The sequence below is a fragment of the Neophocaena asiaeorientalis genome, unplaced genomic scaffold (assembly GCF_003031525.2).
Source record: "Neophocaena asiaeorientalis asiaeorientalis breed wild unplaced genomic scaffold, Neophocaena_asiaeorientalis_V1.1 scaffold105, whole genome shotgun sequence".
Taxonomy (NCBI): domain Eukaryota; kingdom Metazoa; phylum Chordata; class Mammalia; order Artiodactyla; family Phocoenidae; genus Neophocaena; species Neophocaena asiaeorientalis.
The window spans coordinates 1796243-1822604 of NW_020172162.1; the positions used below are offsets into that span (position 1 = coordinate 1796243).

General features: G+C 43.8%; 1 protein-coding gene across 1 annotated transcript; it reads left to right on the forward strand.

Moving 5' to 3' along the window:
- Positions 1-2893: 2893 nt before the first annotated feature.
- Positions 2894-25787, forward strand: PRDM1 (PR/SET domain 1). Its single transcript, XM_024755746.1, is given in 8 exon segments — positions 2894-3202; positions 4797-5045; positions 11454-11573; positions 15523-15775; positions 20778-21452; positions 21455-21840; positions 22307-22435; positions 22788-25787. Coding segments are annotated over 8 exon segments (2427 nt in total). The 5' UTR covers positions 2894-3160; the 3' UTR covers positions 23361-25787.
- The last annotated feature ends 575 nt before the right edge of the window (positions 25788-26362 follow it).

Genomic DNA, 26362 nt, shown 5'->3' on the forward strand with positions numbered 1-26362 from the left:
ATCATTCATGATTTGCTGCTATTGTGAACACTTCTAAGGAGAGAACTCTGCCTGAGAAGTGCTGATTTAAAAAGGTAAATGATGGGCTTCCCTGGTGGTGCAGTGGTTGAGAGTCCGCCTGCCGATGCAGGGGACACGGGTTCGTGCCCCGGTCCGGGAAGATCCTACATGCCGCGGAGCGGCTGGGCCCGTGAGCCATGGCCGCTGAGCCTACGCGTCCGGAGCCTGTGCTCCGCGACAGCAGAGGCTACAGCAGTGAGAGGCCCGTGTGCTGAAAAAAAAAAAAAAAAAGGTAACTGAGGTTGGCTTTGTGTGTGTGTGTGTGTGTGTGTTCTAACAGGGAAGGAAATAATATAGTGACTAAAAAGGCACCAAGGTACTACTTAGAAACAAGCATTTTGAGACTTAAGATTCCAGACAGTGGCAGCCTCAGCTAGTTCTCTCTGCACAGCTGTACCAGTACTGACATCTGCCTGCTTGTCAGCATTCTAAATGCCAAGCTCTGGCCGTCTAGAAGCGGGGAGTGAAGTTTGGAAGACCCCTTCTTCTTCCCCCTTAACACTTTTGTGCTGGACACACCTAGATATGACTGTATGAACATGCTTTTCCTTACGATGGGGCCTGCTTCCTTTATTCCTTCTTCTTTTTTTGCAGCTTTCACGTTAAATTATATTACGGCCTACCCTTGACTGCTATGATTGCAATAAAAATGGCTGGGTTTGGTGCTTTTGGTATTATCGGAAGGATCTCCTAGTCCAGTTCTCTGGGTGTCTTTTTTCCTTAAAGGTCCACTCCTGGCCTTCTCCAGCTCAGCTGGAGCACCTGGAACTAATTTTAGGGTTGCCTGGCTAAGTCCCACACTGGTATTTGAAGTTTGCATCCTCCTTAGACTCAAGCCCATTTCACCACCGCTGAAGGTGAGTGCAGGCTGATATCAATTAACAGAGAGCTGATTCACTGGCATCTTCCAGTCATTAAAATAAATATTTGGTTTAAAATAGCCTCTTCCCACCTCAACTCTCCAACTTTTGGCCCCTTCCCTTACTCCACCACGGTTGACTCACCAGCGCTTGCAGGGTGTATGTGGCCTAAGAACAGCGTTTGATTCTAAAAGGGAAGTGAAATACTCTTTAACATCTGCAGGCGAGACTGTTTGAACAGCAGGCCAGCCTTCAGTATGACTACATTGTTTTTTTGTCCATTGTGGTGCTGACTCAGCATCGGTTAATAAGTCTTCTCCAGAAGCCTGGATTTCTCTTGTTTAATTATCATCTTGGAGCTTTCTGAGAACACTTTAAGGAATTGTTCATTCAGTTTTATACCCCTAGCACATCTACCAACTCAAAGTCCTGTTTCCTCTAGGTGCTAGCGTCCCCTCTGGCATAACATGTAACCACAGGTCACCAGGCAGTGAGCGGGGAGTGTGTTACTTATGTCCCCTAGTGGGAATTTAATTGTTCTGTACTACAGAGATTGAGGAAGGACTTTAGACATAAATACCATTTCCTGGCAAGTAATCTTTTACTTCCCACCTACCCCCCCAAAAAAAAAATTCTAGAAAAGTTTCCTAAAAGAGAGAAAAGAAATTTTAAAGATAAACAGACATATTTTTATGATCGAGTTGGGCTTTTTTTTTGCTTTGTTTTGTTTCTTCCTATAAACAAATACTCACATGTCCACTTCACTGTATGACTAAGTTGGTATCATTAGGTGGGGACTGGGTGTGTGTACGTCGGGGTGTGCACGTCTGTCGGGATGTGAGTGTGTAGGCACACGTGTATTTAAAATGTTAGAGAAAACATTGCAGCCTAAGGTTGAAGGAGAGAGATGATTTTAAAAACCACCATGTATAGAAGGCAAGCAGGAATAGTGGGAGACTTGTGTTACAGTGACCTAAACAGTCCTTGTAATGGGGTGTCTGCTCTAAATGGACCCTTTGCATCATTGTTTCTCTGAATTAGACGATTCCTTGCTGAAGGCACAAGACCATTGAAGGAAGTAAAGCATCTGGTTTGTTTTGTAATGAGAAGCAGGAATGCAAGGTCCACGCTCTTAATAATAAACAAACAGGACATTGTATGCCATCATCACAGGATGTCCTTCCTTCAACAGAGGGCTGACTGGGGCTGGAGGAAAAGCCGGGCAGGGCTCCCAGCGTAGAGCGCCACTAATTACTGCCTTCGTCTGCCTTCCACTTGCAGCGATCAGTTCCACATTCCCTTTAACTAGGAAACGATTAATGCTCTACACTTTGCAAACACACTCCTCGGAAGTCTGCCTGTGGGCTTTGGGGAGGAGAGAAAAGGCAAAGAAATTTTAATCTGTAGGATTATACCTTTTTCCTATTTCCCTATTTACTAAATAATTGAAAGAGGGAAGTCAGTTCTACCAAAGATGAGTTCCCTTTAGTTAGCAGGAGAAATGGAAGCTTTCAAGTTTGCGGGGAGAAAACGTGTATTTCACAGGCAGTAGCTTGAGGACTAGACAGCTACATCTTATTCCATTCCATGCAAAAATAATTGCTCTTTTCACGTGATCTTTTCAAGTAAGTTTTGTATGTTCTGTAACTGGATCTGAGCCGAGGAACTCAAACGATTTTAGGTCATTTTTAGGTTTCCCTGAATTTAAGGAATGTGCACCCCCTTATAAAGCCGCAGCAGGAAGGAGGGCGGTCTGGAGTCTTTAGAATACAATACAGCCCGAGTAAACGCTGAGGTTAAGTGCCCTCAAAGGGAAGTCAGAAGATTCCGAGTAAATGTTGAAATTCAGATACGGAGGGAGGAAGCTCTGGGCGCTCGCGGGCTGGAGGAAAGCCCTGGGGTGAGCTCTGCACGGCTCGGCCAGGTGTGGCCACGCCCCCACTTCAGGCGGCTGGTAGGAGTGAATCACGAATGGGAAATCTGCGGCAGGGAGGGGGAAAGGGCCGAGCCGCCGGCCGGGTTAACACAGACTGAGCGTGCTGCCGTGACACTCGGCCCTCCAGTGTTGCGGAGAGGCAGGGCAGCGGGCAGCGAGGCACCTGTCCGCGCCGGGATTCGGGACACGGGCGCCAGCCGCCGGAGGAGAGGGGCACCGCCGCGGTCGGTGCGCGCCAGCCCTCGGCCGGGAGGGGACGCGGAGCACATGCGGACTGTGTAGGCATGAGCGACATTTATCTCAGATGTTGGATATTTGCTTGGAAAAACGTGTGGGTACGACCTTGGTAAGGAACTTGATCTTGTTTTTCATTCTGAAATTGATCTGAAAACTTTTTTTTTTTTTTCTCTCTTGGCTAACGTAGTCGTAGTAGAAACCAGAAGGGCTTCTGCTTTAGGGCGCTTAGAACTGTCAAACATTTATAAGACTTTTTCCTTATGAATCATTAACCCTTTCAGTTCTAGGCATAATTGTCAGTTCATTGAAATTTCGGTAGTGGCTCCCGCCCACACCCGTCCAACAAAGTAACTATTCCGCGTTGGCTTAAGTTTAAATTTTGGTTTTATTTTAACACTTATTTGGCATCGTGACTGTACATGTTGCAACTACGTAGAAATAAGCACGTTTGTTTAAATCGTGGCTGAGGGAAAGACAACTTCGCATCCGACTTTTTTTTTTTTGTAAAGAGCATCATATTTAGGGAAGAAATAAAAGAATGGAAAAGCCACCCTGAAGGACTTGTACAGTGTTATGTTTACATTCTAACAAGGACATGTTCTTACATGGAAATGATACCCACGTTCCTACTTCCCCAACCCGTCTGTATGCGAAAACACTGCAGACGTTGTTTACCTTTTTTTTCTCTCTCTCTCTTTGGAAAGCACTTTTCCTGCGTGTGAGGGGGGATTTGCGGGAATACCCTTATCAGTTTGTAAGTGGAAGCAGAGCTTGTCTTCTGAGTCTTCTATACTTGTTATAACTTTAGTTACAGTAACTGTAGCCCATCAGTGACTTCTGGGAATTCGTACACTTTCAGATTTAAATGGAAAGTGCTATTTGTAGCAGAGGGCTCCTAAAGGAATTATCTCCAGGGAGTTCTATTGAACAGTTTTATGTTTTGTTTTTACTTTTTCAATTTGGCGTGAGATGCCCACAGTCAAAAGAAACTGCGGGGAGTTGCCCCCCCTTCCGCCCCCATCTTTCCTTCTCTTTTCCTATGGTCCAAACGATCTCGGAAAAGCTGCAGCTCAGTGATGCTGGCAGGATGCAGCCCTTTTCGGCCTTCCCTGTGAGAGGATGAAAGAGATCGCGCTGCAGAGGGGGGGGAGCGAGTTGTTTTGAAAGTTGTTTTGAGTTGGGAGCTGGTGGGAAAGTTCAGTCTTCCCCATTTGGAAAAGGCAGGCTGGGTTCCGCTCCTGCACCACACGCGCTTTCCATTTTTAGCTTCATTCAGAGGCAGACAGAGCTCCTTCCTCTTCCTCTCCTTGTTTGTGACACTTTTCTGAGGCAGCTTTTCCACAGCGCTGAGGGTCTGGCGGCCATGACCCCAGGCGTCCTGGGACAGAGGACTAGGCGCCTCAACGTTTTTCTGCCGTGAGAGGTAAAGCCAGGGATTGGAGGTGTTTCTTTTCCTTTTTTCTTTTTTTCACTTTGTCCCCCAATGTGGTTGCCACACTTTTTTATTTTTATTTTTCACTGAGGATAACATTTTAAAACCTTGCTTCTCCAAGGCAATCTTTATACGGCTTTCTGGCTCTTACTCAACTGTACCAAGCACTCTGCATCTGCTTTTAAAGTCTTCAGACGACTGTATTAGTCATAGCCTCTCTCGGAGGAGCCACAGGACAATGGGGATTAAAGGCCTTTCCTTTCTCTTCCAGGCTGCCCCAAAGTGTAACTCCAGTGCTGTGAAGGTTCCAGGGTTGGCAGAGGGGACTGAGGGGACCATGAAAATGGACATGGAGGACGCGGACATGACTCTGTGGACAGAGGCTGAGTTTGAGGAGAAGTGTACATACATTGTGAACGACCACCCCTGGGATTCTGGCACGGAAGGAGGCACTTCGGTTCAGGCAGAGGCATCCTTACCGAGGAATCTGCTTTTCAAATATGCCACAAACAGCAAAGAGGTAAGCCTCTGGTTTCTTGCTGAAGAAGATTGGCACCTGACGCCAAATCTCCCTACTTGCCCTTGAGGCCTCCTATGTCTGTGAGAATCTGTAAGTATCAGTAAATAACTGATCACTTAATTCACTTCTTTCATTGTTTTCTCTTGCCCTAAGTCCATCCCTTCTTATTCCTCCAGCTCTCCACCGTTCCATAAGAATTAGTAAACAGTGAAATCTTTTGGCAAGTTGACATGTCTTGGAAAAGCCGACTTGCAGCATGGGGTGGGTGAAATCATCAGCAGCTTTGAGAACTCGTCCCCCAGTATACTAGCTTTTGAGGGAGAGAAACTTTTTCTTAGAAAAAATGTTTGACATGTTTCTTTTGTCTCTTTTTGGTCATGAGATGGCTTTATTTATTTACTTTTTCAACGAGCCAGTTTTATTAGCTGGGTTTCTAAAATTATTCTCAAAACCTTGACGTGTTTATGAACTGAAGTGATGGTATAAACGGAGAAGAGTTTCATGTAAAAGTGCCCTCTGTCCGGGTGACTTCAGAGCTAACCCCTGTGTATCTGCGGCAGCTCCTTTGCTCTGACCGGGCTGGCAGGCCAATTTCTTCTTGGCCTCTGAAGTGGGTACACCCTTTGTTGTTTCAAAGGGGCTGAAAACCCAAACTTGGAATGAGCAAAGGATTTGTGTTTACCCTTTTCTATAATGCTTGTATCTAGGCGTGATGTTTGGCTGTGAAATAACTTGCAGAACCACCTCTTGTTTTGAGAATTCAGCTACTGCAGCTGCTTTCATTGGTCTACTGCCTGCCGGGCTGAGCTGGAGGAATCCACCCGTCCACAGCCCTGCCATCACAGCCATTCCCATAGGTCACTGTCCGTCCTATCACTGCCTTCAGAAAGTCGTGAAAAGGGGGTCATTTGCTGCAGGAGCCCAGAATTCTATACTGGGACTATTCATTACAACCATGTCAAATCACTTTCCTCCTTCCCTAAGGAACAGCATTTGAAGGAGTTGAGAGCCGGTTTGGGAAATACTTTGTCTCTTTCCTGTTTGTGTACCTGAGTTCAGTGTTTTTGGTGAGGGGGGTGACACAGCTGTCTAAAATTAAATAGAACAACTCTGCTTTGGGTTTCATTAAAGCTCAACTTTTTTTTTTTTTTTTTCTTTTTTCCTGCTGGGAGAGAGGAGGCTGATTTGGTAGAAAGCAAAATTTAAATTGTATTTTTATGTGAACATTACCAAAAATTTCACGCCAGAGATCGGCCTTAATTATACCTCTTTCTGAAAGTAACACCCTTTTCTATAGAAGGTCTCTTAGTATGTGGCCCATGGAATCAGTGTAGGATTTGTTTGGGTATTTAAGGTTTGGCTGTGGCTTTATAAGGTGTAGCATTTTTTTCCCATATCATATTTGACCAAATATTGATCAGTTCCCAGGTTTCTATTGTGCTGTGTTGCCCCATCCAGCCCCTTGGGATTGAAATCAAGACCTCTATTCTGTGGGTCTTCCTTGCCCTTTAGTTCTGTAGTGTTCTTATCCTCAGTTTAGCTCTTAGCTTAAGTTTTTCAATTTTCATCATTCTATGTAAAATCATAGCTAAATAGAATAATGCCCTTAGTCCAAGGTTCAGAAAGATAGTCACTTACTTAAGGTATATACTTAGAGCCAGAGCCAGGACTTGGAGCAAAGTGCTTCAGACTTCCCCAACCAGTGCTACTTGATTGTGCTACACTGGCCCCTCTTGGTGTCACTGTGGTTTTATTTATCGTCTTAACATAACTTCAGGACGATCATTTATTAAGCTTGTTTGGTGTTTTTTTCTCTGAATGTGTAACTCCATATTTCATAAATTCAGCACCCAGAAAGCAAACCGTGCCTGTATTCCTAAGGAGGGTCCTTCAAAACGAACCTAAAAAGAGATGAGGTTTCTCTTATTCTATTTTCCCCTAGAAATGCTTGAAGAGAGCAGTATATCTGTAGTTCCTCATCATAAAAGCGACCAGGAGACCAACTTAAATGTAATGCTGTCTTAAGCTCTCTCTGGAAACGTGTACCTGTTATTCAGTTTCTCCCTCCTTCCTTTTTGCACTTTGGGGAAGGAGAGCTCCCTCCAGGTGGTGAAAGAGAACCGTAGAATTGAGCCATTGAGAGTATGAGAGCTGCACACCAGTTCTCTTCAGGATGGGTGAAATGTTTACATTATCATTATTCAGTTAGTTCTTTCAGTCCCACAAGCCGTGGAAAGAGGAAAAAAGCCTTTGTACGTGTAGTTTTCATCTGACTGCTTTATCTTGCCCTTCTTTAAATGTTTTCATTTAAGTAGCGAAGACGTTACATTATGTACTGATGTTCTGACATCCTGGGGATTTTTTTTTTAGCAAGACCATTTTTCATTATGAATTTGTGCTATGTGTCAGCACCTTTTTTTTTTTTTTGGTTTAAAAACAAAACATACAAACCATATTTCTGATCTTGACCCTCATTTTTAGATTGGGTTTAGAATCATTCTGCACCTTTAATGAGGCTGTTCTTACTTCCTATTTCCAGAACTCAAACCAAATATAGACATACTATTCAAAAAACTTGTAAAACTTTTTAAACTGCTGGGTTATTCTTTTAGGGGGATTTTCCCCTTGACCTCCTGAAATAATCTTCTGTGAATACTTGAATACAGAAAGATCGATTTAAACACTTCTGTTCTGGAAGCAGTAGCCTGTACTGAGGTTGCTTGAGTTGAATTCAGAGGCTCTGTGGCTCCGAGCCTGACCTCCAGGGTTGTGTGGCAGTGAAACATCAGGCCGAAGATGGGGACTCAGTGGCCATTTTGATTGAAGTCCATTATTAAGCCATCTCTAAAAAGCATCTTGCCATAAGTGCAATTCCCTCTTCATACTGCCTTTTATTGTGGAGACCATGTACCCAGGCATTGCCACATTTCCTTTAATATGAAGATAATTAAGAAGGAAACTTTCCAAAAACATTGTTATCCACTCCACCCCGTTTTTTTAAAAATGGGGTGAAGTACAGGCTGAAGTCTTGATCCAGTGAGTATATACCCACTCATCCACTGAGATGAGCTCTAGTCATCTCAATGCAACTATCCTTGTATTCAAAATAGAATTTTAATCGAATGAGTCATTTTTATGGAGGGAGAGGGGAAGAGGTAGCTAGTAATTTAAATGATTTTAATATAATTTGGGGTGAGGATGCTTATACCACATTTAGACCTGAATGATGTTTCTGCTTGAAACTCACTGCGATGCATGTGTATTCATATATTCTAAAGAGGGAATTTGCTTTCAAAAAAAAAAAAGCAAATTTGTTCTCCTTACTATCAGACTTTCATTCAGCACCCCCAGTCCACCTATACTAAGTTGTGACATCTTCATTTTGTAAAATGGAAAACAAGCCCTGTTTTTTGTCTGCAAGCCTTGGACTCCAGGGTATGTTCTGTAACAGAGGCCGCTGACAGATCTGAAGGGGTCAGCCCCACACATAGCACACAGTGGGGAAGAGCAGGCAGGCGGGGAAGTGTTGAGGCCAGTGTCCTCTCGCTGGTGGGTTTATGGGAGGCACGCAGCAATCCGTGCCCAGCAGGGATGCTTTAGGACCCTGGTCAGTTCCAGTGAAGTTTCCTTCCTGAACTAGGTGACCACACTCTTAGTCTTTTTAGCTCTGGGAAATTCAGGGCACATACCAGGCTCCCCTGTATCATAGGCTAGCTCCAAGGATAGAACTTTGTTGGCTAAGATTCACATCTGGATCTTTCCAGGGCCAGAGGGAGAAGTATGACTTGGTCTCCCACTTCCCACGAAAAACTACCCTGGTTCCGATCCCCACTCCGGTTACCTGGCTGAGCACTGGAATCTTAGAGTTGCAGCTCTTATGTGCTCTTTGAATAATGTCTCAGACATGGATTTGAGGTGAAGGTGCTGATTGTGAGATAGGGTGCTGGACTGGGAACGGATAGAGATGGTATATAAGCTACACCGTTCCTTCCAACCTTGAAATTCTGTGATTTTGTGTCTCTGTTTATTCATATGTGTGAGTTTATATGTACCCAAAGCTCTGTGCATCATACAGCTTAAAATACTAGGGTTCTGTCTCACTTGCAAAGATAATCTAATATTGAGGCTGTTTTTTATTTGTTTGGGACTTGAGGATTTTCACAGACCTCCCTTTCCTAACAGATTATTCTCCTGTCTGGCCTGCTGAGTTTCATTTGTAAGGTTATCGATGACAAGAGCTACTTCCAGTGCTGTCACACAGCTTCCCCAGTGACTTGCCTATAGCTGTGCTCAAAGGTGTCAGGTGGCTTATGTCTACTTCAGAGTCCTTTGTGGGAACAAAATGCTAGTTGACTTCTTCTGGACCATAAGAAAATGGTGTAGTGTAAGATTGATAGCTGAATACCACAAAGCCCGTTGGTTAAAAGAATGGCAATTCAGAAGAAAAACCCTGGCCTCAATGTCATGTTACTTGTTGGTAATCAAGCTCTGACCCCCCAGACACTGTCTGCGAGAGACTATAATTTAAAACAAGGTTGATAAACCAGTTGAGTACCTTTTTTAAAATTACTGCTTTGAAGTGGATATGTTGAAAATATCAACCGCTAATTATTGGCTCACCAACAAATGACATTATTTGTTTTTCCTGTTTGTCATTTTAATATTATGGAATAATCATTCAGATATGAATGCCAAATGATCTGTGTCATAGCAGCCAATTCCATGCGTTTTTCAAATTCATTATTTTCAATAATATATCATAAACAATGAGCCGCTGAATAAGTAAGTCTACTTAAGCTTTAGGATGTATTTTTATCTCAAGACTGTTCTGAAGTACTCCCGGCCCCCAGAGTTATACTGCCAACATATACCAATAATGATGAGCTGTTATGGAAAGGGCAGATAGATGTAAATGAGGTAGAGGAGGATGAAATGAACATCTGCTTTTTTCAGCTCTTGCCAGAAATTCATAACGGGCCAAAAATAACACTAGCTCACCAACCTTGTTTCAACTTGTGTTAGATATAGGAAATTTTCTTTTTTTTCTGTCTTTCCAGTCTGGGTATGCTCCATTGGCTTGTATATTGAATACTAAATTTTTTTAAACATTAATTCTTTAAGTCACGTACATGAGAAAGCCTGGTCTGTCACAAGCATGTAGGTATGCTTATTCCATATTCATTTAAACAGAGACAAATTATTGATGAAATTAGTGAGGTGTCAGTGTATATCATAACCAGAACCTTAGATTCCACTGCAGACATTTATTGCTTCATGTATTGGGGCCTACCATTTCAGGTACACAATTATAAAGGAGCCACCAGGGATAATAAAAACTGGAAATAAATATGTTTTACCTCCCTTCTTGGTCCATATCAGTAAGGTATTCAGTAAGTGATTTGTAGGCTGTTTGGAGCAAAAAGAAAATGAAAAGAGGAGAGTGAGTGAATAAAAACCAAAACAAAATGTACTACAAAATGTACTGCAAAATGTACTGCAAAATGTCGCAAGGGACTATTACAGAGGAGAAGGAGTTCTTTTGAATAGTAATGAATTGCTTCCTGATTCCTGGTTGGTGACTTTTTTTCCAACCCCCCCCCCCAGAGAAATTTATGACCCAGGAGGAACTGGTATATTTAACATGCTTCTTTTAGCAAGGCCCTACAGAGTCAAAATGTGTGATACATCCAAGTCTGAGAAGGTCATTTCCTCAGATCTTAGAACCCACAGCTCTCCTCGGTATAAATTCCACTTCAAAGGAAGACTTTTGACCACTGTTGAGCAGAAGATGCTAGAGAAGAACAAAGTTACTTGAAAGAATTCCCTTCTATTAAAGAGAACTTACAAGTTATAAGAAGAAAAAAAAACCCCTCATCTGGAATGAAAAAATATATAATACGTTTTGTTTCTGGTTCCTTAGGCTTTTGTGGAACAACCAAAGAACATTATTTTGGTTTCTGAGGTTAAAACTATTTTATTCCCCTTAAGCACACTGTGTTTATGGCTTGAGGGAGAAGAAGAAATAGGAAACTAGGAGCCGGCTGAAGTGGGCTAAACTTGACTGTCTAGTTCTTCAGTATCTGAAACTTGTTCTAATATGGAATGGTTACCCTCTCTGTTCTCGCATAAAAAGTATTAATAAAAAATAGAGGACCCTCAGTCACCGGAGAATTAGAATGTTTTATACTTGGTTGTGTATTTGCTTATGATCTGCGAGTTTAAAAGATGGTCTTCCCCAAAAGTCAAGCTCGTTGTTAATTAGGTAGGCACCATTAATGTCTGCTCTCCATAGTACAGTTTCATCACTGTTGGTTATATTACCATTTGACAATTCAATTCATTGAAATGAAAAGATTGATTAATATTTTACAGCTGAACTCATTGTTTCATATGTTTTACCCCCTTTAGGTTATTGGAGTGGTGAGTAAAGAATACATACCAAAGGGGACACGTTTTGGACCTCTAATAGGTGAAATCTACACCAATGATACAGTTCCCAAGAACGCCAACAGGAAATATTTTTGGCGGGTAAGTAGGGAAATTTTTCCAGACTCATTAAGTATTAGGGGAAAAAAATGAAGCTAAAATTGCTGGGTCACTTCCATTTTCAACCTGTCCTGGGGCTCCCCACAAGTATTCAGGGTCCCCACGGACATAGGGAATTCTAAGCAATCGTGATGAACCTGGTTAAATGTTTGGCCTGGGAAACACAGCCTGTAGGTGGTTAGGGATGGAGAGTTGGTCTATATGTGAATCTTAATTTTTGCAATTCATTAGAGCTTTGTGATAAAAGGAAACAGTTTGCTGCTTGCTTCAAGGGTAAGTTCATTTGCATTTCTGTGCAAGGAAGTAGTAATGAGTCACCAAGCCTTAGATTTCACCCCTTGTTGATTTCTTGCTGACTTAACTTTAATTGAATGGACAAGTAATCATAAATGAATTGCCTCAAAAATAAATGCCTTTGGGCTTCCCTGGTGGCGCAGTGGTTGAGAGTCCGCCTGCCGATGCAGGGGACACGGGTTCGTGCCCCGGTCCAGGAAGATCCCACATGCCGCGGAGTGGCTGGGCCCGTGAGACATGGCCGCTTAGCCCGCGCGTCTGGAGCCTGTGCTCCGCAATGGGAGAGGCCACAACAGTGACAGGCCCGCGTATCGCAATCAATCAATCAATGTAAATAAATAAATAAATAAATAAATGCCTTTAAGGAAGGATGGGTAGAAGATGGTACTAGGGGAATGGAGATGGACCACAAGACTCGTCCTGTTTCAACGCACATGTACCATGAAACTTTTGGGTTTGACAGTACATAAGTTACTCCCATAGCGTAAGGGAAATGCTTATAATCGTTCGGGATGATGAACTTTCCTTTAACATCCAAAGAGTCTGGCCAATCCAATTTCCTTTGGAATATCACAGTTAGAAAGGATCTCACAGGACTTCCCTGGTGGCGCAGTGGTTGAGAGTCCTCCTGCCGTTGCAGGGGACCCGGGTTCGTGCCCCGAGCATGTGCTCCACAACGGGAGAGGCCATAACAGTGAGAGGCCCGCGTATCACAAAAAAAAAAAAAAAAAAAAAAGGAGAGAGAGAAGCCACTGCAATGAGAATCCCGCACACGCAACGAAGAGTAGCCCCCACTCGCTGCAACTAGAGAAAGTGCACACAGCAAGGAAGACTCAACACAGCCAAAAATTAAAAATTAATTAATTAATTAATTTTAAAAATAAAAAAGGACCTCACAGGTGAACTAATTAGATGGAATCTTTGAGTAAAAGACCGTGGATTAGGATGAACAGAGAAAAAATTGGACTGCTTTCTGTTTTCCCATAGATCTCTCTGGGATATTTGGTTTCCTTTAATTAGAAAATAAAGCTACATTTACTAAATTTAAAAGCAATTTTTAATATACATACTTGCATAAAATGTACATGATTACTGGGAAACTGTTACTAAAATTCTTTTAAGAAACAGCTGCATGGTAGCAACAAAAATTGTATTATACTTACTCTGGCCAGATTTACCTAGAATGCTTATATCATCTGGACAAGTATATTTATAAAAGACTTCTATTTGGGGATCACTCAGAAGCTGTTCCTAAGAAACAAGGTTTTTTTTGTTTTGTTTTGATTTTTTAAATCTGGGAAGTTTTGTGTTTTAAGAAATGTATTTTACTATTTTCCAAACAAAAGAGATCGCTGAGAATTTTTCACTCTGAGTTGTGTGCTCACAATTTTTATTTAATTAATTAGTCATGCTTAAAATATATTTAATATCTGACTAATAATGGGCAAAATGTAAGTGAGTTCATTTTTCCCTTTACTGCCAATAAAGTCTTCTCAGAAATGAGCCATAGACGTGTAGTTTTTGGAGTTGAAGGTCGGAATTAAGAAAATCCAGCATAAGTCTTGTTAATTCATGATCCTTTTGAAAAAAAATGACAAGAAATATTTAAGAACCTCCTACCTCTGTCCCAGTTCCCTGCTTCATTGAAGATTCACTCTAAGTAGCTGAAATGCTTTCCTTGGGAGGATTTATTGAAATCGGTCCTTCACATGCAAAGGATATTGTAGGAGATAACTTCCCACATGTTGTTAAAAGCATCCTGATTTTGCTGGCAGGAATATGAACATCTGTTGTGAGGAAAGAAAAAGTTTCATGCAAATTACACAGTCAAAGAAGAGAAGGGATGTTCAAGTTGAGAAACCAGTGACATTTCTTGTAACTGTGCTATGAGTCAGCACGTTTTTAATCTTCTTGATAATATATGGAAACGTAGTGAGGGTGATAGGGAGCAGTGTTCATCTGACGTATCATTATTTTATTTTCTTGTGTGTGTGTGTGTGACCTCATGGCATCGACATTTCTGTTTTTAAATGAGGATACAGTAAATTGTAGTCCGTGGAAGGCTGACTGGAATCAACATAGCCGTAGCTTTAGAAAGCAGTTTCCGCCCAGCGAAGAGTGCAAGAGCGATGGAACCCCGTGTTCCTGGAAGTTTGCACATCAGAGTAAACAAACTTGAAAACCCCTCTTGATAGCAGAATTCACCCGGCCTTGTTCCATTTTCTCTTAACAAAACACACCGCAAAAGCTCTCACAAGCTGCTTTGATGAAGCCACATGTATTTCCCCCTTCACAATTTACAGGAAGTTACTCTTAAAAGAAAGTGATTCTGGTGTTTACTGCCCGTGTTAAAGGGACAGAGTTCCTTTTTGTCTGATAACATTTGAGCGAAATACAGAAACACTTTAGAGACTAACATAGCATGTGACTAAGAAGAAAGCAATAACCTGCTGTCCGGTTAGAGCAAAACTTCTGCCATGAACCAGGCCCTATGACTTGGAACCTCTAAGTTGCAGATAACCAGGTATTTCTTATATATGTGTTAAGGATCTCTTAAGTCTGAAGACGAGTTGGGTACATCATAAAAAGAGGGAAAGAGAGAAACTTACTGTGGAAGGGCAAGGAGTTTGTTTATAAAGTTGTTTATAAAGTTTCAGTAAGAATGTATACTTTAATTTTTCCTATTCTTATCTCTACCTTTTTACCGAGTGGCCTGAGGGTATCTGTTAACCAAAAGCAGTATTACTCTAGGGCAGACTTTGAATTCTTCATTTTGCATTGCCTTTAAAGAACAACATGGTTTCTTTCTGTTCTTTTACCAAAAACACGAACCTTATGGCTCTGTGAGTGGTGTTTTAGCCCAACCACCTCACGGATGAGAGGGTTCCCTCTCCCCTCCTCCGCCTTGAAAGAAAAGTGCAAGGCCGAACATGTTTTTCAAGAGGAAAAGTGACTTCTCAGTAGACTGTCTGATGCTGGCTTCTGTCCCAGTGTTCACTTTGTTATGGCAGGTGAAGTTCACCTTGGCCTCACCCAGCATTTCCCCAAAAAGGCAAGCTTCCAAGTATTCATATGAACAAGTGTTCCTGCTGGACTTGGAGGCTTGGGGGTGGAGGATGTTTGCATAGTTTAAGCCTTGGGCGGGGGTGTAGGAAACGGCAAGTACAGAGGCCGTAGAAAAAGTTGAGAGACTCGGTTTGATGTACTCAGTCGGGCTGGTCTAATACCCAGTGACTCAAAGCATTAAAAGTCTGCATGATCGGAACTCAAGTTGAGTAGCATTGCCTGTGCGCCATTCACTGTGGTAGCAGAAACAGTACTCGGTGGTTGCTTAGTCCTTCTGAGGCAGCTCCTTAAATGAAGTCTTGTGTTTCACTCTTCTGTTACTTTTCCCCAAAAGTGAAAAGACACTAAAACTGAAATGGAAAAGGTAACTGACAAAGTGTCCCTTCCCTGTTTCTGCCCTTATTTCTGCTGATTCAAGACAACTCCGGCTAAACTGATTTCCTTTTCTAACCAGGCGATAAGGGACCAGAAATCAAACCCGGTATTCGCTGGGTTTATTCTCAGAGGTGCCAGGGAAGCTTCTCGTTGCTTTGGGGCTTTCTTTTCCATGTCTGTCTTCTCTTTTGGGCAGATCTATTCCCGAGGGGAGCTTCACCACTTCATCGATGGCTTCAATGAGGAGAAGAGCAACTGGCTTCGCTACGTGAACCCGGCACATTCTGCCCGGGAGCAGAACCTGGCCGCCTGTCAGAACGGCATGAACATCTACTTCTACACCATTAAGCCCATCCCCGCCAACCAGGAGCTTCTTGTGTGGTATTGCCGGGACTTTGCGGAAAGGCTTCACTACCCTTATCCTGGAGAGCTGACAATGATGAATCTCAGTAAGTGGATGACAGAACAAAAAAATTAGAAAGGCCAGTAACGTCAGTTCTGCTCCTTTGCACTAATAACATGTTGTTTAATTACATGGCTTCATCTGATGGGCCAAGTAGGTGGCTTAAACTAGGGACTGGGAACAGGAAAACAGCTTTTTTTAGTCTCTATTTCCTATAATGAAACTTGATCATTTAAAAAATACTAAGAGCTACTTTGAATGTTCAGAAAGTTACAGGAAGAAATATATGTTCCATGCTAATCTATCCAAAAGGGGGCAGGTAGGATTATAACATAATAGAGATTCGTTCTGACATGCCAAGGATGCAAGGTATATAGTTCCTTGTTTGTGGTAATTTGTCAGTGCTTAACATGTACATTGAAATATCGTAGAGATGCACATTTGGTTATCAAGTTATGGTCTGACGTGAAACGTAAAAGGTTTCTGGAAAAACTCGGAGCTATAATTTTTCAAATCTTATTTGAATATGGATAACCCTAAAGATTTTATATCTTAGCTTCCTCCCTAATGGTAAAAACCTAATTATCTGATCTCCTGATGAGCATTACAGTAACCACCTATCACTTTATCTTAACAGATTCTCCGTTCCTTAGGTCTGCAAGCTTTTACTTTTTTATTTGGTTAAAGTTGGCTATCATGACCTCTCTGCAAAACCCTACTTCATTTTAGTCATTCTCAAGTGATCTCTATGAATGATTTAAGATTTACCATAAAATTCCAACCTGTTGTAACTATGGTTGTATATTCTCAGACTGCTAAATTTTAAAGCAGTTTTTTAAATCGGCTCCTTCTGGTTTAAAAGTTTTGGCCTCTAAATGCTGAAATTTTTGTGACCTTTTGTTTTGATCTCATTTCCAACCTAAGCAGAAGTTGCAAAAACAGTACAAAGAATTCCCAGAGACCCTTTAACCAGATTCATCAGTAGTCCATATGCTGTCCCACTTGCTTTATCTGGAGGCTAAATTGTTTTAGTTCACTCTTTGTCCTTTGAGATGAATGTTAATATTAACACAAATTAGAATTTGACTTAAACTTTAGGACCAATTATTTATCCTAGTCAGGTATAATCCAATTGTATAGCTATTTGGTGCTCATCCCACACTGTCTAGTTTACTTTTGCTCTCCCTGTGATCCCAAGACTATATTTAGAGTTTTCTGAAAAGCTGGGGCTATAAAAGCTTAAGGACCTCCACCATAAGATCATCTTTAAATTTGTGTTTGTGGTCCTTACATACACACATATAGTGCACCTTGAGCTTCAGGAAGAAGTCTTAGAATAGTTGGAACAAATTGGCTTACAGCTTGAGTATGGTGGGTATAATCAGGTCCTGGCCAATGGTGGTGGTTCTTTTCCCTTATCTCTCTTTAGCGCTTCCAAGAGTCTCCATCATGTCACTAGTGCCAAGCATCCCAGGAGCCCTTCAGCTATTTTACCACCTGTAGGTGCCAGGCCCAGTGGTAAAAGGCAACTTATATTCCGGCAGGACATCTCCCAGGAAGATGTGCTGCTTCCTCCTGACTTTCTCAGCATAGCCGGTCACTTCCTCTTGAGGGTCTCCTCCCACTCCTTGCTTGAGCTTCATCATTCACGGATTCAGAAAAAGACTTTGATTTTTTTTTTTTTTTGAACAGTAACTCCATTTGAGATGACCCGCCGTGGTGACTTTGCTCCAACCACAAAGAAGTTTTTTCACATACATCCCTTACCTCCTGCCAGTCAAAGAAAGGTCTTAAAAGGCCTTGCATTTATTCAAACGCTTATTCTTTGTGTTCAGAAGCAACTGTCACGCATACTACGAAATGACACCTTTGTTCACTCAAATATCCCTTTTTGTTTACGCAGAATTTTTTCTAAATGGTGGTTTAACATTTTCAGGTACCCATTCATTGTCCAGTATTCATAGTAAAGAATGAGAGTTAACGATAGACAGTGACAATAAGCCAAGACTCCAGTTGCCTTGTGAAACCAGTTGTCTTAGGTGTGGTAACTGATGACTGAGATGCTGATCAGGAAAATCTCCACTGTTTCATCAGGCCTAATAGGTAGATTGCGTCTTCACATGAGTTGTGTCGGGTACCGTGCTTCAAGCACGATAGAGGCTTGTGTCAGAATCTCCGTGAGGGCTTTAAAATGGCAGTGATAGTTCAACTGGTAGAGTTTTGAGGAGAAGAGATTTGAAGAAAACTGAGGTAAAGAAAAATAAGTAGCCAGAAATCATAAATAGGCATTTTTTTAAAAACCAAAGAAAAGGAGTAGGAGCTATCAGGTTTAACTCTTACCCCTCCCAAGTTTTTTTGGTAGTTTTTTTCAATCTATCTAACTAACCCATCTAGAAAACAGTTGACCAGATTATAGACTTCTAAATGTTAATCTGCGTTCTCAGTTTCAGTTGAAAACAGGCTTTGTTTTGCCTACTGCAGAACTTCTAGGTTCTTTCTTGTAGTCTTGGGGGTTCTTATTATAGATCGAAAATGTGAGTCGGCATAATTAAGCCATTCAGAGCCTTCAGAAGCAGTTCACTCTTGAAATGACTCCGTCCGCCTACAGCCATTTAAGATTTAAGAACAAAAACAGATCTTGATTTTCTTTTTCATGTTAACTCAAGCTGCTGCTGAGTGGGAGAGTCAGAAATGACACCAGCTCCACTGATTACTCAGCTGCTGAAGGATGGTTTTTTTAAATGTACCTTTTCACATAGACTCCATGATCGCCACCTTAGAACACCTGAGGGGGGCTGACGTTGCCCTCCGGATATTGTTTTGTAATGAGAAATACATGTGTTTTTATGAAGGCATAAGAGATATCGAGCATATATCATGGATTTACTGGATGCTAGGTACACTGTGCTCAGTATTTTGCACAGAAAATGATAAATTCCGACTTTCTGGTTTGTTGGCCCAATCGTTAGCTTCTTTTTTAAGTTTCTTTTTTAAACTAATTTTTATTTTGGCTGCACCGGGTGTTAGTTGCAGCGTGCGGACTCTTAGTTGCGGCATGCGTGAGAGATCTTAGTTCCCCGACCAGGGATCGAACCGGGGCCCTCTGCATTGGGAGGGCGGAGTCTTTCCCGCTGGACCACCAGGCAAGTCCCCAGTCGTTAGCTTTGTGGTAGTTCAACAATCGGATTATGGAGGTGCTCAGTAAGAACACCAGGCTAAATAAATAGTAGGGACAGTGCTACGGACAGATGTAAACTTTTTGCTTATGGCTTTAATTTATTGAATTTTAGAACCAAGACAGTGTTGAAGCCAGTGAAGAAAATTAGGAGACTTAGATGTAACTTGCCACATAAAAATGGCAGAAAGTCATGATGGTGAAGTTTCTGTATTTTCATTATTTTTAGGGTGACATCTTTCTGTGGATGCCTCCAAATCATTCTTTTTCACCTCAAAATTCCCTCCTGTGGGTGTGAGATGCCTTGCCTATCAGCTCTCCAACTTACTTGTCTCCCTTCCTTTACCATTTCAGCTTTAAAAAACAAAAGTGACAATTTGAACTTCCTGCCTGCTGAGCCTCACTGAAAGACTGATATTGGCCTGATAAGGGGCTATTTATTTTGGTTTAGTGGCTTCAGAAATCCCTCTCCCTCAACAAGCTTTCCATCACTGCCCCCATCAGCATCTTCCCTGATAGTGTCTGGGCTGTGTTTATTCTGGGGCTGCTGGCTCACCCAGGAGTAACTGATAACAGCCAGCAGAGATAACATTCTCTGAGGGGCTCTCAAACTGGAATCGAATCCCTCAAGCTTGTCAGTCTAGAGAATGGATTTGAAGAATTCAGACTCTGGAGTTCCACAGAGTTCATTTCTAGACCTATCAGGTATCAAGCCTGGAGTTCCTCCTCCGTTAAATCGAACAGGGACTTTTTTAAAGACAGTGAATGATACTTTTACAGAGGCTTCAGCCCAGTCCCCCAAGCCTGTCCTCTTCTGAGGCTAAGGCCACGAGGTCCCTGCCTCTCCTGGCATCTACACACACCGACAGCTGATGCCTATGCCTACGGCAGGTGTGCAGGCTGGAGGGGTTGCCCTCCAACAACCAGAGCTCCGACTAAGCAGCGTGTATTTTACTTTTGGTTTCCAGGGAAGGCTGAGCAGTGAGTGTTTGGTTTTCCCTGCTCTGGCTGGTGTCTTCCCGAAGGCATCATTTGTTCTGTGTGTTTGGAGGGGCAGTGCTGGCGATGGCCTGGAGAGCCTGTCCTCTCATTGCTGCTGTTCCTAAACAGTCTATTTACCAAGTAATAATATGCCGTCTTTTGGAATACATGCTTTCATCTTTGCTGCCTGTTTTCTTTGGTGCTCTAAGTAATTGAACTGGCTCAGGAAGTGCCAGTTGTGGTTTGGCAGAGATGCCTATGTCACGCCTTGTGATTCCAGGGGACAGCATTACTGGGAGCCTGGTTATAGGCCAGAGCCTCAGTGAAATTCTGGTGCTGTCAGCAAATCGAGGGGAAGGGGTGGCGCCACATTGCTAATCTGTCTGTTTGGGAAGAGGCAGTCTGAACAGGGTTTTATCAAATTCGTATTAAACGAGAATGGAGGCGAAAATTGATGACTGCTTATTACTTGAAATGAGTCTTAATCTTGCACATCTAGTTCTCAGGGTGTGCTGATTTCCTTTAGGTAAACCGTGAACGTGAGAATGACTTTTATTAACCTGTGGCACCCCCGTCCCGCTATTTTTCCACGCCATTTGCATGGAGGCGCTCCTACTCTTGGTCGAACAGGACTGTCCTATCATGAGGTTTTTACCACTGGAAACAAAATAACACAAACGGTGCTATTCGTTTTATCGATGCCACCAGTGACCTGGTTTTTGCTGAGAAGGAACTGGAGTGGTGAGAGCCTTCTAGAATGAGTGGGCGTTGAGATGCCAGGTGTCCCTCTTGGGGCAGCTGGGGCTCAGGTTTGCTCAAGGAGAGCGCAACTTGGGCAACGTCGCTCCGATTTTCTGTCTCCCTCTGAGTAATCACCCTCTCTTTATTTCAGCGCAAACCCAGAGCCATCCAAAGCAGCAGAGCACTGAGAAACATGAACTTTGCCCAAAGAATGTCCCGAAGAGAGAGTACAGCGTGAAAGAAATACTAAAATTGGACTCCCACCCCTCCAAAGGGAAGGACTTATACCGCTCCAACATTTCACCCCTCACTTCGGAAAAGGACGCGGATGACTTTCGGAAAAATGGGAGCCCCGAAATGCCCTTCTACCCGCGGGTGGTGTACCCGATCCGGGCCCCTCTACCGGAAGACTTTCTGAAAGCTTCCCTGGCCTACGGGATGGAGCGGCCGCCCTACATCGCGCACTCCCCCATCCCGTCCTCCACGACGCCCAGCCCCTCGGCGCGCAGCAGCCCAGACCGGAGCCTGCACAGCAGCCCCGGGAACACCGTGTCGCCGCGGGCCCCCGGCTCCCAGGAGCACCGGGACCCTTATGCCTACTTGAACGCTCCGTACGCCGCCGCCGCCGCTGAGGGGCTGGGCTCCTACCCCGGCTACGCGCCGCCCCCGCACCTGCCGCCAGCCTTCATCCCTTCCTACAACGCGCACTACCCCAAGTTCCTGCTGCCCCCCTACGGCATGAACTGCAACGGCCTGGGCGCCGTGGGCAACATCAACGGCCTCAGCAGCTTCGGCCTCTTCCCGAGGCTATACCCCGTGTACGGCGGCCACTTCCCAGCTCGCTGCCCTCGGAGGGGGCGCGCCGCCTGCTGCAGCCCGAGCACCCCCGGGAGGTGCTGGTGCCCGCGCCGCACAGTGCCTTCTCCCTGCCCGGGGCGGCCGCCAGCCTGAAGGACAAGGCCTGCAGCCCCACCAGCGGGTCCCCGACGGCCGGCACCGCCGCCACGGCCGAGCACGTGGTGCAGCCCAAAGCTACCTCAGCGGCCGCGGCGGCCCCCGGCGGCGGCGGCGACGAGGCCGTGAATCTCATCAAGAACAAAAGGAACATGACTGGCTACAAGACGCTCCCCTACCCCCTGAAGAAGCAGAACGGCAAGATCAAGTACGAGTGCAACGTCTGCGCCAAGACTTTTGGACAACTCTCAAACCTGAAGGTAGGCCTGGCGTGGGCCGCCCGATGGCGCGGGGTCAGTCCCCGGGAGTGCACGACGCGCGTGGGTCTTTAGTTCACCTCCCGCAGGTTATAACTTGCCATTTCCACAGCGTGAGACCTGGGCTGGGCGTGGTCGACGCGGCTTTGCTTTTGCCTTTGCCTTTGCTGCTCTGGCTGCGCCGCTTGGGACGCGTTGCTTCCCCTCTCCGGAGTGTCTTCTGAATGATAAACACGTGGGATTTGCGCTAGAACATCAGTTTCGAGTCCCTGCTTAGCCTATGACTTTTGTTCCTTTAGCTCCAACACAACAGAGTTCTGAAAATCACATCTGGGTTTGATTTGTTCTAAGACTTCACCCTGATGCTTTTCTTAAGAGGTTTGCATCCTAGATGCCCGAGTCCTTGCACGGGAATGTTCGCTTTTGCAGCCAAGTGACAGCCAACCTAACGTGTGTGGCTTCTTCCCAGGTCCACCTCAGAGTGCACAGCGGAGAACGGCCTTTCAAATGCCAGACTTGCAACAAAGGCTTCACTCAGCTCGCCCACCTGCAGAAACACTACCTGGTACACACGGGAGAGAAGCCACATGAATGCCAGGTGGGCAGTGTTTTCTGGGTTGAACTTTCGACCTTTGTCGACAGTGTCTCAGGAGCCGCCCTCCCATCATCCCATAGCCCATAGTTTAAACCAGCACAAGAATTCTGCCTTCTTTGGGCTGCTGATGCGCTGAGATGATGACACACCAGCTTCCAGTGGTTGGACAGTGGTCTGGAAGGGAAACAACACCCCATGGGTAGTGCGTTCCCATCGCTCCATTTGCCTAACGCTGCTGCGAGTTTTTTCACCTCCCAGGTTGCTGGGTGTGGGTGGGCAGCGTGCCTCTCCGCTTGGCAGCTCTTAACCTTCTGGTCTCCCACCTCCCTCCCCTGCCCCCTTCCCCACACTGCAGGTTTGCCACAAGCGATTTAGCAGCACCAGCAATCTCAAGACCCACCTGCGACTCCACTCCGGAGAGAAACCTTACCAGTGCAAGGTGTGCCCCGCCAAGTTCACCCAGTTTGTGCACCTGAAACTCCACAAGCGCCTACACACCCGGGAGCGGCCCCACAAGTGTGCCCACTGCCACAAGAGCTACATCCATCTCTGCAGCCTCAAGGTCCACCTGAAGGGGTATTGTCCTGTGGCCCCAGCCACGGGGCTGCCTCTGGAGGACCTGACCAGAATCAACGAAGAAATCGAGAAGTTTGACATCAGCGACAATGCCGACCGGCTGGAGGACATGGAGGACAACGTTGACGTGACCTCTGTGGTGGAGAAGGAGATTCTGGCCGTGGTCAGAAAAGAGAAAGAAGAAACTGGCCTGAAAGTGTCTTTGCAAAGAAACATGGGGAATGGACTGCTCTCGGGGTGTAGCCTCTACGAGTCAACAGACCCGTCCCTCCTGAAGTTGCCTCACAGCAACCCACTACCTCTGGGACCTGTAAAGGTCAAACAAGAAACAGTCGAACCAATGGATCCTTAAGATTTGCAGAAAACAAAAGGTGTTTTGTCTTTTTTCTTAACTTATGACTTGGCGAGTCAGGGTGCCTGTAGCAAATGCTTGTACATAATTCCAGTTCTGCAAAGCTCTCCTGACGGCAGATGGTTTCCCCTCACCTCTCTGGAATTAAAGAAGGATCCCCAAAGTTACTGAAATCTCAGGGCATAAATGAGGGAAAGACAATATATATACATATTATATATACTTATTTACACCCCCATCTATATATTTGAACCTGTGTATTTTGAATATTTGTGTGGATATGTTTGCATAGCCCTCCCATTGCTAAGACTATTGCCTAGTCATAATTATTTTTTCAATGATAATCCTTCATAATTTATTATACAATTTATCACTCAAAAAGCAATAATTAAAAAAAGTTTACAATGACTGGAAGAATTCCTTGTAATTTGAGTTGTTATATTATCTTTGTCTGGTGGCTGTTCTTTGTAGATAATTTCTGCACATCTGTTTTAAGTACCTAAGATTTAGTAAACAAATACATTACATCAGCCGACCTCCCTCTATAATAAGGGTTTGAAAATGAGGTTTTGGTATGGCCAAAGTTAGGCAATTGATGTGTTCATTCATAGGACTGTATCATTTGAACAGCACTGTATAACTTGGGGGTATGTGTGCAGAATTACCCAGTAATAACTCTGGTAGAAGAAATAAGAAAGAGAGAATCTTGTATGTTTCTGTAGATAGTTCAGCATTTTCCCCCCTAATCACAGATTTACCAGAAAGGCTACAAGAAGACTTTGCTAATCTGTCTCCCTCTCCAAAAAACAGGGTCGCCCCACCCCCAAAGTCATGTGACCATTCGGAGTGGCCACGAGACTTTGGCATCCCAAAGTATTATCTGAAAATGTGAAGACAAAATGCCATGTTTAAAACCACTGCAAAACATTCCCAAAGCGCAGGTAAAGGTTTTGTATGGGTGAGGTGAGGAAGCATGAGTCTGGGTGTTTTTGTTGTTGGTCTTTTTTGTCGTTATGTCAAAATTGCACAAACATGGTGCTCTACCAGGAAGGATTTGAGTTAGATAGGCTCAGGCCACACTTTAAAAACCAGAAACCGGAAAACGGGTATTCTCGTTGTCTTAGGGTCAAAGCGGGTCATGAACATTCCTATCCCCAACACATCAATTGTATTTTTTTTCTGTACAACTCAGACTTTCCTCAGTATTTGTGTTTTTACATTTTATGGTTAATTTAATTGAAGAAGAAAGGGCATTGCAGAGTTGTTCAACAATTACCTCATTGAGTGTGTCCAGCAGTGCAGGAAGTGATGGCTTCTCTGATGATTTGCTACTCAAGAGGAGAGAGCCAGTGTGCACCAGAAAGCTGGAATGCGTCGCATTCTGTCTCCTCTTCTGCTAAACCCAAAGATGACACGTTGGCATTTGAGGTGTAGCGGAGAATGATGTATATTTATAAATCTATTTATACCACTATACCATGTGTATATATAATATATTTATAACCACTTAAATTGTGAGCCAAACCATGTAAAATATCCTTCTTTTCCTAATGGCATAAAAAAAAAAAAAACCCTTTCTGAGACTTTGCTTAATTCGCACTCGATGACCTCACAGTCATATTGGTGAGCTTGGGCACCCCCTTGCTATTGTAAGTGACCCTAAAACCTTGGTGCAAAGGTGGGGACTGCATAACAACCAGGGAGAAAGAGACATACTTCCTTTTACTATTAAGGACGATCTAAGATGGGTTTTGTTTGTTTGTTTGTTTTGCCGCCTTCTGATGATGTGGTCACACCCAAGCCCCAGAAATAAAAATCCCATCGCCCACTGCAACTTTTCTCTCTCTTCCTCTCCCTCCTTCCTAGTTTACTGATGTATCACTCATCAATCTGGTTTATATATTCAGTATTTTGGTCCATGGCAACTAATGTCAACCTGCAGAAGAGAACAACAGATTTAGGATAATGCAGAGAAACCTAAGAGCCTTACTGATCTGTTCCTTTAAGTAACAAAACGGACAGTTTTTTATGGTATTTTTTAGTCAGTGACAAACACAGTCCTTAATTGTAGGTAAACCAAAGCATCACATTCTGACGTTGACACCAAATACTTTCTATTCCCAATTACTCATTTGTCCTCTTTCTCCCCTTTCATGCTTTCTCATTAATGGGAATTTTTCCTGAGACCTGCACAGTGGCTTGAGACTTCTTGATTCTCTTTACCTTCTGACTTTCCCTGAGGTCTCTTACATGTGAATGTTGAGCCCACAATCAACAGTGGTTTTTTTTTTTTTCCTTCTACTCAAAGTTAAAACCGACCAAAGTTATTGGCTTTTTACTTTGCTAGAACAACAAACTATCTTATGTTTACGTACTGGTTTACATTGTTATTTATGTGCAAATTGTCAAAATGTAAATTAAATATAAATGTTCATGCTTTACCAATGCTTGTCTAGTGTCTTGAGTGAAGGGTGAGTGAACGACACCTTAACCATACTGCAAGGGTGGCCCCCAAACAAATTCTGAACATGACACAATTTGCCTCTATCCTGCCCACATCCCCACCCCGACCCTTCATCCCCCCCAGAGATGATTCCCTAATTTCACCTCCTCTATCGGCGACTGCTCTAACAGGGCTGGTCTCTCGCCTCTCTCATAACTCAAAAGATTTTTCTCTTTAATTATGAGCTATAAAAGTGCCCTCTAAGGAAATCATTTCAAGCATTAGCCAGTAAGTAGGGGAAGATCTGTTTGCTTTTGTTGGACTTTTTTGTTTGTTTTACTTTGTTGATGGACGTGGGGTGGTGGCAAGGTGAGGAAGAATTGAGATCAAGTCCAGAAATGCAGTCCTAGCCTTGATCCAGCGTGTATGTGTGTGGACCCAGCCAACTGCTGGGTGAGGGGCTCTGGGGAGCCCTGGGAACCTGAGGAGCATTTTGCCCACTGGTGGTATCATTTTTGCTTCAGTAGCCAGCGTTGAGCCCCCCACGGGGAATCAGGGC